Source organism: Neophocaena asiaeorientalis, unplaced genomic scaffold (genome assembly GCF_003031525.2).
Source record: "Neophocaena asiaeorientalis asiaeorientalis breed wild unplaced genomic scaffold, Neophocaena_asiaeorientalis_V1.1 scaffold603, whole genome shotgun sequence".
Taxonomy (NCBI): Eukaryota; Metazoa; Chordata; class Mammalia; order Artiodactyla; family Phocoenidae; genus Neophocaena; species Neophocaena asiaeorientalis.
Genome location: NW_020175662.1, coordinates 804,206 through 816,773, shown reverse-complemented (window position 1 = coordinate 816,773; position 12,568 = coordinate 804,206). Strand labels below are relative to the sequence as shown.

General features: G+C 41.5%; 1 protein-coding gene across 2 annotated transcripts in view; it reads left to right on the top strand.

Moving 5' to 3' along the window:
* The window catches only part of DAAM1 (dishevelled associated activator of morphogenesis 1), a 172,006-nt gene extending 168,062 nt beyond the window's left edge, over positions 1-3,944 (top strand). For both annotated transcript variants that reach the window (XM_024731489.1, XM_024731490.1), the window contains exons 24-25: positions 72-242; positions 1,237-3,944. In XM_024731489.1, the coding sequence (XP_024587257.1) occupies positions 72-242; positions 1,237-1,446 (381 nt within the window). In that variant the 3' untranslated portion in view covers positions 1,447-3,944. The remainder of the gene's footprint in view (positions 1-71; positions 243-1,236) is intronic.
* Positions 3,945-12,568: the final 8,624 nt, after the last annotated feature.

Sequence of the window (12,568 nt, the reverse complement as noted above, 5' to 3'; positions counted from 1 at the left end):
AGAGATTGATATTTATGTGATCACGGCATTCTCTTGGAAGACTGAACTTCTTAAAACCTTCTTTTTTCCAGTTTACTAAAGCAGTGAAACACTTTGGGGAAGAGGCTGGCAAAATACAGCCAGATGAGTTCTTTGGCATTTTTGATCAGTTTCTTCAGGCTGTGTCAGAAGCCAAACAAGAGAATGAAAACATGAGAAAGAAGAAGGAGGAAGAAGAGCGCCGAGCTCGAATGGAGGCTCAGGTAAGTGGGTGGCCAGTTCCACCCCCAGAAAGTTCTGTTGCTGCATCTCCTTGGTTTTTAGGAAGCGCTCTGCCATGCTGGCAAGAAGGAGGGCATCAATGTCCTATCTAGAAGGCTGCTGGGAATTTCAATTGGTAGAAAGTTTCTCTTGGGCAATGTGGCAGTCTATATCCAAAGCCTAAAAATATATATCCCCTTCCTTTGATCTGGAGTTCCACTTCTTAGAAATCATTCTAAAGAAGTAATCATACATGTGCACAAAGAGAGCAGCAGTCTTTATGATAAGCCCTAACATGGAACAACCTACACGTTTACTGACTGGGCATTAGTTCTAAATGATGTAATAGCTACATAGTGGACTGTTTACGCAGTCCTTAAAAGTCATGTCTTTAAAGAATATTTAATGATGTGAGAAAGCTTAGATAACAATGGTTAATCTCTTGATAAACAAAAGGGGAAAACTTATCCTTAATTCTTTAAGGATATCTAAATTTTCTATAATGTGTGTGTATTATTTGGCTCTTAATAATAGTAACTCTTGCATAGCAGGTTCCAGGCGTCCACAGTAGATACAGGCTTAGCCTTTGATGTCAGGAACGTGGCCTAATGAGCATTTGCTTTAGTGTCTCTATACCATCAAAGAAACCAATATTTGGGGTCTATTTAATAGTGATAACTTTCTTATTCCATCATAGAAATATGAGTAGCCTTAATTACGCTCTTTTTAACTAGAATATCATGGGGTTTACCCAGATTCTAGACAGCAAGAGTCTAATCACAAAGTGGTGGTCAGTTTTTTCATTGTTCCTTGCTTCTCTGATGAGCCCTCATGTCCCAGTCATCCTCTCTCATGACATCCAAGGGGGCTGGCAGCTATCAACAAATGTGGCTCAGTGGACTGAAGCACCGTCGTGTTCCACAGACTTCACCTCCACTCAACACAAAACACAATATTATTTCCACACTTCTCTAAGAGGTCACTTTCCATTTGCAGCTCAAGGAACAACGTGAGAGGGAACGGAAAATGAGGAAAGCAAAAGAGAACAGTGAAGAAGGCGGAGAGTTTGATGACCTGGTTTCCGCTTTGCGCTCAGGAGAAGTGTTTGACAAAGACCTTTCTAAACTGAAACGGAATCGCAAGCGCATTACCAACCAGATGACGGACAGCAGCCGGGAGAGACCGGTCACAAAACTTAATTTCTAATTTCCCTTGAATACTTTTTTAGAAAGCTCATTAGCGGCCCTTTGAAGTGACTAGAACTTTTCATTACACTGCCTTGCAACCCAAACAGTGGCAATTTCTCCTTTCATCTGCGAGTGAATGCGTGAATGTGTGTGTATGTACATGTATGTGTGTGTATATATGAAGAAATGTATATAGAAATCTGAGAGTTGTCTGGAGACCTGTATGTTTGGTTAAAAAAAAAAAATCTATGTTTATGTATGTGCTCAGAACCCATTTGTGGATATGCATTCATATCGAGTGTGGCTCATCTTCTTCCCCTGAACACCATGACTGTTCAGAAGCACAAAACTATCTCCTCAAAGAGAGACAGAGACATTCCCTAGAGTAAAAAGAAAAAAAATAAAGCTTGAGAAATATTTTATGGTTTCCAAGCTTGATATACTTTGAAATTATTTTCACTGGTGAAACTGGTGTTGGAAAAATATAGATTAAAATGGTTTTTGATAGTTGACAGTATGAGGCTGGTGCATCGCATCGGTAGTTGATAGGACCAGCTTAGAATGTCTGACATTGATGTGGGGATGCAGTCTGTAAATGTTTACTGAGAACATCTGGCACAAAATCTGAATTATGTAGAATGTCAATCAGAGTTCTTTTATATGTTTAAAACTTGGACATCAATTTTTTCCCCCCTAATTTCATCGAGTTCTCTGCCAAGCACTCTTGATGATTTCTTTACATTGCTTTTGGAAAGAACACTATCTAAATGCAATCCATGCTCTTGTTAAAGAACAAAATTACCATAATGTGCTTGTTTTCCTAACAATATAGACCTATAAACTTTAAAAATAAAATTTCCCACCCAAGACTTACAAGGAGGAATTCTCTGAAAGGATAAAAATTATTTTTAAAAAAATTTTATGGGGTGCATTTTTTTTTTTTTTTTTTTTTTTTTGGTATTTTCTGTTTCGTAGGACAAGCTGCATCTTCTGTAAATATAGGTCTGGACTAAAGGACATTTAGTGAATGCACAAAATGTCAACACCACCAACAGAGATGCCAAGAGCTATTTATCTCTAAGTATGTTTGATGTGATTTGCTGTTTATATGTTGTCATTTTAAGTTGTGTGTCAGTAACGCTACCTGTAAAATTTCAGTCCAAAAGATAAAGCTCTCAGGGAGAAATGAATAAAAACAATGAACATTAGAAAATAAAATATAGATGCTTACCATTAACCTACCAACTCTTAATATCCTTAAATTATATGATATATAAAGAGGACTGTTACTTTTTTTTTTTTGCTTTGCTTTATTTATTAGTAGTGGGGGAGGGGAGCTAAGGTTCTCTGTTTTCTTTCCATCAATCCTGTTGTGGTTGGGTTTCCTGTGGAGAGAGTAGTTTGTCCTATTGCACTAGAACATTATTTACTCACTAAATTGAGTTTTTCATTCAATTAACGAATATTTATTGAAACACCTACTATGTGCCAGGCATAGTAGGGCTACAGTGGTAAGCAAGACAGAGCCCCTGCCCCCAAGGAGCTTATGCTCTAATGGGGACAGTTAAGGGGCAAACAGAATACCGATGCGTGCGCTGTACAGGAATCGTGCTATTTAAAAATAATTTGTATAAACTATAATGCCTAGCGCAGATGGCAAGGTCTCTGCGCTACATGAAAGCTGTGAAATAGCGCTCTAAGAGTTGGCAAGAGCCGTGGTTTTACGTTTTTCCCCCCTCACTGCAAACTTAGCAACTTTCTACACATTATATGGATGACTCTAGCAAATAAAACAGTCACAAATACACAGCAGACATCACGCTCCCCCAGCTCCTATGTACCAAGGTCTGCAAGTACACCACATTAAAGGTGCAGACGAGACTTTGCTCAAAAAAGCTTGGAGGTGAGAAGGAGTGGGATGTGCTATGTCTGTTCCTTAACTAAAGTGCCTCTATATATATTCTTTTCTATTTAGAGCAGGAGAAATTTGATCTGGCTCAAGTTTGGAACTGTCTTTTGAAAATGGCTTTGTTTTACAGTTTAAGGAATGGACAAGTGGAGGGAGAGTCACATAAAGGAGCAAGTTTGTGTAGCATGTTCCTCTCGCCCTTTTTCATCATCCTCATTTTGATATGGCCATCCTGGTAGGCCTTCTTTGCCATTTCCATTTTTCGTTTCTTTCCCCAAAAGCTGTGTGCAGGTAATTCCATGTGCCATTGTTGATTAAAAAAAACCTACTTTTTAGATTGGTGCTGGTGTAAGTAGCCACTTTTTCCTCTCTTGGGTGTGTATTTTAAAAGTTTTTTGTTTGTTTGTTTTTTTAAATTAATGCCAAAAAGAAAAAGCATTATAATTTGTAAACTTAATTGTATGTCTTGTATCTTATTAGCTTAGTAGTTGGAACCACTTAGTCTTTAGGCGCGAGACTGTTGTTATAGTACCAAGAAAAATGTTGTGTTATGAGACTGTAAATTTTTTTTAAATAGCAACATGCAATAAAGAGATGAATTCATTAGGTGTTATGTATATGCTTTCTATGAGTTATTAAAACAGCATTATCAAACTTCTTTGCACTTTCCACCATTAAATTGAAATATTTCAAGTTGTTTACTAAATTAGAAATGATACATTTTTTAAACCTGTACATACTGGGCCTAGAGAAGTATAGTTTTCTGCTATGGCAGTGTTCAGGATGTCCACAGACTACCATATACTACCTCCTTCTGTAACATGTTTTTGGTATAAATCTGTATGTGTTGAACAGTTTCATGGTGGAGCTACTGGTGAAATTATTCAACTGGGGATATAGAAAAGGGTCTCTAATCTCTACAATCAAAATCTTTTTCATTTTGAAGCATTTCCTTTTAAAAAATTAATTTATGATATAGGTTAGTATGGGAAGCATCGCCATATGGAAGAAGGAGTGCATATTCTGTTCTCTGAAAATTGGGACTCTCTCTCAGCCCCACATCACTTCAGTTTCCTGGCCATCCTCTCTACCCAATTCGAAGTCAAGCTGAAAACAAATTATCCTAGTGGTTGCTAGAGAATCCAAGCACTTCTGATCTTGAGAGTGGACTCATAATGTTCTTATAATTGCTAACATCTTGGTTTTTTCTACCTAGTCCCTGGATACTGCATAGTATCCAAAGACTACTTTGTTCTTTTACACTGGCATCCAGACAGGAGAGATCCTGCTGCATGGTCAGCAAATTTTATATTCCTCCCTACGATCATGGGGACCTACATACAGAACCATCTAGACCCTTAGCAGCCCTTGGTGTATTGATAGAAACAGGGAAAAACCTGAAACTTGCAGATCATTATGCTTATTTGTATGTCTTCAGTTTTCCCCAGAAAATCATCACTGGGGAAAATGTGCTTCTGTCGGGGGGTGAAGCTGTTCAAACCCTCCAGGATTCTGCCCCTTTCCTATACTTAACACGGATTGGTCAGGCAAAAGGATAATCTTTAATAAACTAGTTTGGACACAATTCTTTAAAAGGTCAAGTTCTGAAAGGGGGGAATTTTCTGTGACCTTTTTTTTAAACAACAAACACCACCTATTCCCTAATCATATAGAAAACCTAAGTTAAGACCCCCCAAGGTTTGGAGGAACTACATGTGGAACAGCCCCTAAAGAACACCTACTGAATGCCAGCAGAAGACCTCATACCTCCCCAAAGGCAAGAAACTCCCCACGTACCTGGGTAGGGCAAAAGAAAAAACAGAGACAAAAGAATAGGGACAGGACCTGCACCAGGGGGAGAGAGCTGTGAAGGAGGAAAGGTTTCCACACACTAGGAAGCCCCTTCGTGGGTGGAGACTGCGGGTGGCGGAGGGGGGAAGTTCAGAGCCACGGAGGAGAGCGCAGCCACCAGGGTTCAGAGGGTAAAGCAAAGAGATTCCCGCACAGAGGATCGGTGCCGACTGGCACTCACCAGCCCAAGAGGCTTGTCTGCTCACCCAACAGGGCGGGCAGGGGCTGGGAGCTGAGGCTCGGGCTTCAGAGGTCAAATCCCAGGGAGAGGACTGGGATTGGCTGCATGAACACAGCCTGAAGGGGGCTAGTGCACCACAGCTAGCTGGGAGGGAGTCCGGGGAAAAGTCTGGAGCTGCCGAAGAGGCAAGAGACTTTTTCTTGCCTCTTGGTTTCCTGGTGCGCGAGGAGAAGGGATTAAGAGCAGTGCTTAAAGGAGCTCCAGAGACGGGCGCAAGCTGCGGCTATCAGCGCAGACCCCAGAGACGCTGCCGCCACCAAGAAGCCTGTGTGTGAGCACAGGTCACTATCCACACCCCCCTTCCAGGGAGCCTGTGCAGCCCGCCACTGCCAGGGTCCCGTGATCAGGGACAACTTCCCCGGGAGAACGCACGGCACACCTCAGGCTGGTGAAACGTCATGCTGGCCTCTGCCGCCGCAGGCTTGCTTCGCACTCTGTACCCCTCCCTCCCTGCCAGCCTGAGTGAGCCAGAGGCCCCGAATCAGTGGCTCTTTTAACCCTGTCCTGTCTGAGCAAAGAAAACACGGCCTCCGGTGACCTACTCAAATGTGGGGCCAAATCCAAAGCTGAACCCCGGGAGCTGTGCGAACAAAGAAGAGAATGGGAAATGTCTCCCAGCAGCCTCAGGAGCAGTGGATTAAATCTCCACAATCAACTTGATGTACCTGCATCTGTGGAATACCTGAATAGACAACGAATCATCCCAAATTGAAGACGTGGACTTTGGGAGCAAAATATATTTTTTTTCCCTTTTTCTCTTTTTGTGAGTACATTCTGTCCATCTGTATTTTTTTTTAACGTTTTCAAATTTATTTCTTAATAATTATTTATTTTAATAACTTTATTTTATCTCCTTTCCTTCCTTCCTTCCCCTTCCTTCCTTCCTTCCTTTTTTCTCGCTTTTATTCTGAGCCATGTGGATGAAAGGCTCTTGGTGCTCCAGCCAGGAGTCAGTGCTGTGCCTCTGAGGTGGGACAGCCAACTTCAGGACACTGGTCCACAAGAGACTTCCCAGCTCCACGTAATATCAAATGGCGAAAATCTCCCAGAGATCTCCATCTCAACGCCAAGACCCAGCTACACTGAATGACAAGCAAGCTACAGTGCTGGACAACCTATGCCAAACAACCAGTAAGACAGGAACACAATGCCATCCATTAGCAGAGAGGCTGCCTAAAATCATAATAAGGCCACAGACACCCCAAACACCCCATGAGACATGGATGTGCCCACCAGAGAGACAAGACCCAGCCCCACCCACCAGAACACAGGCACTAGTCCGCTCCACCAGGAAGCCTACACAACCCACTGAATCAACCTTAGCCACTAGGGGCAGACACCAAAAACAATGGGAGCTACGAACCTGCAGCCTGCGAAAAGGAGACCCCAAACACAGTAAGTTAAGCAAAATGAGAAGACAGAGAAACACGCAGCAGATGAAGGAGCAAGATAAAAACCCGCCAGACCAAACAAATGAAGAGGAAATAGGCGGTCTACCTGAAAAATAATTCAGAGTATGATGGTAAAGATGATCCAAAATCTTGGAAACAGAATGGAGAAAATACAAGAAACGTTTAACAAGGACCTAGAAGAACTAAAGAGCAAACAAATAATGATAAACAACACAATAAATGATATTTAAAATTCTCTAAAAGGAATCAATAGCAGAATATCTGAGGCAGAAGAACGGATAAGTGACCTGGAAGATAAAATATTGGAAATAAATACTGCACAGCAGAATAAACAAAAAAAGACAAAAAGAATTGAGGTCAGTCTCAGAGACCTTTGGGACAACATTAAAGGCATCAACATGCGAATTATAGGGGTCACAGAAGAAGAGAAAAAGAAACAGACTGAGAAAATATTTGAAAAGATTGTAGTTGAAAACTTCCCTAATATGGGAAAGGAAGTAGTCAATCAAGTCCAGGAAGCACAGAGTCCCATACAGGATAAATCCAAGAAGAAACATGCCAAGACACATATTAATCAAACTATCAAAAATTAAATACAAAGAAAAAATATTAAAAGCAGCAAGGGAAAAATAACACACAAGGGAATCCCCATAAGTTTAACATCTGATCTTTCAACAGAAACTCTGCAAGCCAGAAGGGGGTGGCAGGACATATTTAAAGTGACGAAGGAGAAAAACCTACAACCAGGATTACTCTACCCAGCAAAGAACTCATTCAGATTCAATAGAGAAATTAAAACCTTTACAGACAAGCAAAAGCTAAGAGAATTCAGCACCAGCAAACCAGCTTTACAACAAAAGCTAAAGGAAATTCTCTAGGCAAGAAGCATAAGAGAAGGAAAAGACGTACAATAACAAACCCAAAACAATTAAGAAACTGGGAATAGGAACATACATATCGATAACTACCTTAAATGTAAATGGATTAAATGCTCCAACCAAAAGACATAGACTGGCTGAATGGATACAAAAACAAGAGTGGTATATATGCTGTCTACAAGAAACCCACTTCAGACCTAGGGACACATACAGACTGAAAGTGAGGGGATGGAAAAAGATATTCCATGCAAATGGAAATCAAAAGAAAGCTGGAGTAGCAATTCTCCTATCAGACAAAATAGACTTTAAAATAAAGACTCTTACAAGAGACAAAGAAGGACACTACATAATGATCAAGGGATCGATCCAAGAAGAAGATATAACAATTGTAAATATTTATGCACCCAACATAGGAGCACCTCAATACATAAGGCAAATACTAACAGCCATAAAAGGGGAAATCGACAGTAACACAATCATAGTAGGGGACTTTAACACCCCACTTTCACAAATGGACAGATCATCCAAAATGAAAATAAATAAGGAAACACAAGCTTTAAATGATACATTAAACAAGATTGACTTAATTGATATTTATAGGACATTCCATCCAAAAACAACAGAATACACTTTCTTCTCAAGTGCTCATGGAACATTCTCCAGAATATATCACATCTAGAGTCATAAATCAATCCTTGGTAAATTTAAGAAAATTGAAATATCACGTATCCTTTCCAACCACAACGCTGTGAGACTAGACATCAATTACAGGAAAAAATCTGTAAAAAAATACAAACACATGGAAGCTAAACAATATACTATTTAATAACCGAGAGATGACTGAAGAAATCAAAGAAGAAATCAAAAAATACCTAGAAACAAATGACAATGAAAACACAATGACCCAAAACCTATGGGATGCAGCAAGTGCAGTTCCAAGAGGGAAGATCATAGCAATACAGTCCTACCTTAAGAAACAAGAAACATCTCAAATAAACAACCTAACCTTACACCTAAAGCAATTAGAGAAAGAAGAACAAAAAACCCCCAAAGTTAGCAAAAGGAAAGAAATCATAAAATCAGATCCGAAATAAATGAAAAAGAAATGAAGGAAACGATACCAAAGATCAATAAAACTAAAAGCTGGTTCTTTGAGAAGATAAACAAAATTGATAAACCATTAGCCAGATTCATCAAGAAAAAAAGGGAGACTTTAATCAATAGAATTAGAAATGAAAAAGGAGAAGTAACAACTGACACTGCAGAAATACAAAGGATCATGAGAGACAACTACAACAACTATATGCCAATAAAATAGAAAACGTGGAAGAAATGGACAAATTCTTAGAAAAGCACAGCCTTCTGAGACTGAACCAGAAAGAAATAGAAAATATGAACAGATCAATCACAAGCACTGAAATTGAAACTGTGATTAAAAATCTTCCAACAGGTCTTCCCTGGTGGCACAGTGGTTGAGAGTCCACCTGCCAATGCAGGGGACACCGGTTCGTGCCCCGGTCTGGGAAGATCCCACATGCCACGGAGCGGCTAGGCCTTTGAGCCATGGCCGCTGAGCCTGAGTGTCTGGAGCCTGTGCCCCACAACAGGAGAGGCCACAACAGTGAGAGGCCCACGTACCACAAAAAAAAGAAAAAAAAAAAAATCTTCCAACAAACCAAAGCCCAGGACCAGATGGCTTCACAGGCGAATTCTACCAAACATTTAGAGAAGAGCTAACACCTATGCTTCTCAAACTCTTCCAAAATATAGCAGAGGGAGGAACACTCCCAGACTCTTTTTACAAGGCCAAGATCACCCTGCTACCAAAACCAGTCAAAGATGTCACAAAGAAAGAAAATTACAGGCCAATATCACTGATGAACATAGATACCAAAATCCACAGCAAAATATTAGCAAACAGAATCCAACAGCACAGTAAAAGGATCATACACGATGATCAAGTGGGGTTTATCCCAGGAATGCAAGGATTCTTCAATATACGAAAATCAATCAATGTGATACACCATATTAACAAATTGAAGAATAAAAACCATATGATCATCTCCATCAATTCTAAAATGTGGTCATGAAGAACCTAGGGGCATGATGGGAATAAAGACACAGACCTACTAGAGAATGGACTTGAGGACACAGGGAGCGGGAAGGGTAAGCTGGGACAAAGTGAGAGAGTGGCATGGACATATATACACTACCAAATATAAAACCAATAGCTAGTGGGAAGCAGCCGCATAGCACAAGGATATCAGCTTGGTGCTTTGTGACCACCTAGGGGGTGGGATAGGGAGCGTGAGAGGCAGGGAGATGCAAGAAGGAGGGGATATGGGGATGTATGTATATGTATAGCTGATTCACTTTGTTATAAAGCAGAAACTAACACACCATTGTAAAGCAATTATACTCCAATAAAGATGTTAAAAAAAAAAAAGACCTCCCAATGTTTAACAGCTACTTGATACCATTCAGTTCCATAAGCACTAGCTTCTAGAACCATTGAACTTTGTATGGAGAGATTTAAAGTCAGGTTTCTTCTTGTATTGGGGTCATTCATGGACCATCGCTATGTTGAGTTAGGTGCTCATTTTCTCCATGTGGTCTGTATATTGGCTTACATCTCTATATCCCTGTTCCCTCTATTAATAGGAACTCTACTGAAGTCTAAAAACTTTTGAGTCCATTATTGAGAAATGGCTTAAAATCTATAAATTCTTTATCTTGGAGAAAGCTTGGTACCCCTGGAGGAAGGAAATTTATAAGGATTTCATGTTTTCCATAGCGAAGACCAGTCAATTACTTTTCATTCAACTTGTCAGGAAAAGATCAGATCTAACCTTTTGGCCTCTTCCCTGACATGCTTTTGTCCCCTGCAATCAACTGTGTGTTTCCATGGTATCAAACGAACAACACGAACACGAGATTGCACGCTAGGGGGTTTTGACAATGGAGATCATTATTTTAATCAAACTTTGATATGTTTTTGTTTTCCATGGGAAAGAGAAAGGTTCCAAAGCATAATTTTCCCATGTCACTTAAATAAAGCATGTGTTCTCTCTGCTTCTCTGCCTGTGGTTCCTTTTACTGGGAGGTGGAAAAAAGGCAATGGTTCTATACTGACCTTCGGTACCATCTCCCATTTCATTTACACCCATTAGGGTCATGTGGGGACATTTCTGTGGCAAAGGAAGTGGCAATCCCCAAGTGGTGAGCATCTCTTAGTGTCCTTGTCTCCGTTCCCCCACTCTGCCTGCAGTGTAAAGAAACCTTCCTAAGTCTAATGAGATTGGGGAGCCACCCTGACTCTCCAGGGATGGGAGGGGTGCCTGGAGACTCGGCGATTGTGATGCCGAGCAATGACTCAGGAAGACAGGACAGCGGAGAGAAGGAGGTGTCTCTACCAGCTGCTTAAAAAGAGAAGAGCCCCTGTATGCCTGGCCACACACTTCCCTACCAAACTGGCCGAGGCTGCCCTCCTCCCTTGAACACACCCCCTCAGCTAAACTCCCTTGGTTAACTTATGGTGCCCTCTGACTTCCCCAGTTTATTCACGTCTGGGTGTATCTCCAAAAAAAACACCTTTTGAGACTTCAGCCCAGTCTCTAAAAACTCAGGATTAACTCTTAGACCAATAGGACCTTGCTGTCCATGTCTCAGCTCCTTAGAAGCCAGGGGTGGAGGGGGGAAGAAACAAAAGGAAGGGCTAGTCACGAGTGAACTAGTCACACCTAGGCAGTTTAGACCATAAATTTAGGATTTCCAGATTAAGACAGTTTCTGCATGTTGACTGTCATTAGAAGGCTCACAGGAAGAGCCTGCCCTGCCTCGCTCCCTTTCTTCCTTCCCTCAAACCAGTTTCATTTGTCACTCCACCACCATAAAGGCCTCATTATTTGGAATTCTCTTAAAGGCCTTTTGCAGAAAACACTCCTCTCCTATCGCCTTGAATGTGAGATATTTGACCCTGAAATGCAGCAGCTGTTTAGTGACCTGACATTTTTATGGCTGGTGAGTTCTATGGCTAGAGGCACAGCTAGGAGGGCTCAGGCCAGCCCTGTCTTACTGGGTCGCTGCTAAAGGATTAATGCAACGGAGAAGAGAAGCCTGTACCACACGATCTGGAGAAACGATGCTTCGAGGGCACCTGGCGTTGACTTTCCCTCACTAGCATGGGGCGCAGGTGACCCTGATCATTCCTGCGACAGTTAAAATTTCAGCATTAAAGTACTCCCCACAGAAGGCTGCTCCCAAGCTTCCTCGCCCTGATTTCTAAGCGACAGTCTAGAACCTGATCACTCTGAGCTGTCTGTTGCCAGCGTCCATGAGCTAGGAGCCTCGTGAACCTCCTGAATGCCTTCACTTCCCTTTTTGGGAGCTAGGCAGAGCAGTTCTACAACTTCCCATAGTGGGACGCGTGGTCCTGCCTCAGAGATCCTTGTCCCTGCGTGCCGGGGATTCAATGCCACCAACTTACTAACTAGAATTAAACACACTCTCCTGATTGCACTGTCCAGCAGTCACTCAATTGTTTAGAGCAGATTATGTTTCAGTAGCAAAAAGGCTCTTTCCAGGCTTTTCTTTTGTTTTACAGGCAACCATGGTAACGCAGATCCTCAGAGCCCCATCGGGGCTACACCAAAACCACATGCATTGATTTAGTCATGAAGTCAGTGTATACCATTGACGTGGCTTTTCCCTGTACAGGTTTCGGTGACCTAGGAAGAGTGAAGTGGAAGAGGAGGAAGGAACAAATCAAACTCACTGGATGGGCCCACTGCTCTCTTCACAGGAGTGGCCACAGCTGGAGTGCTGTGTTTGCCCAGACACTGCATTTTAAA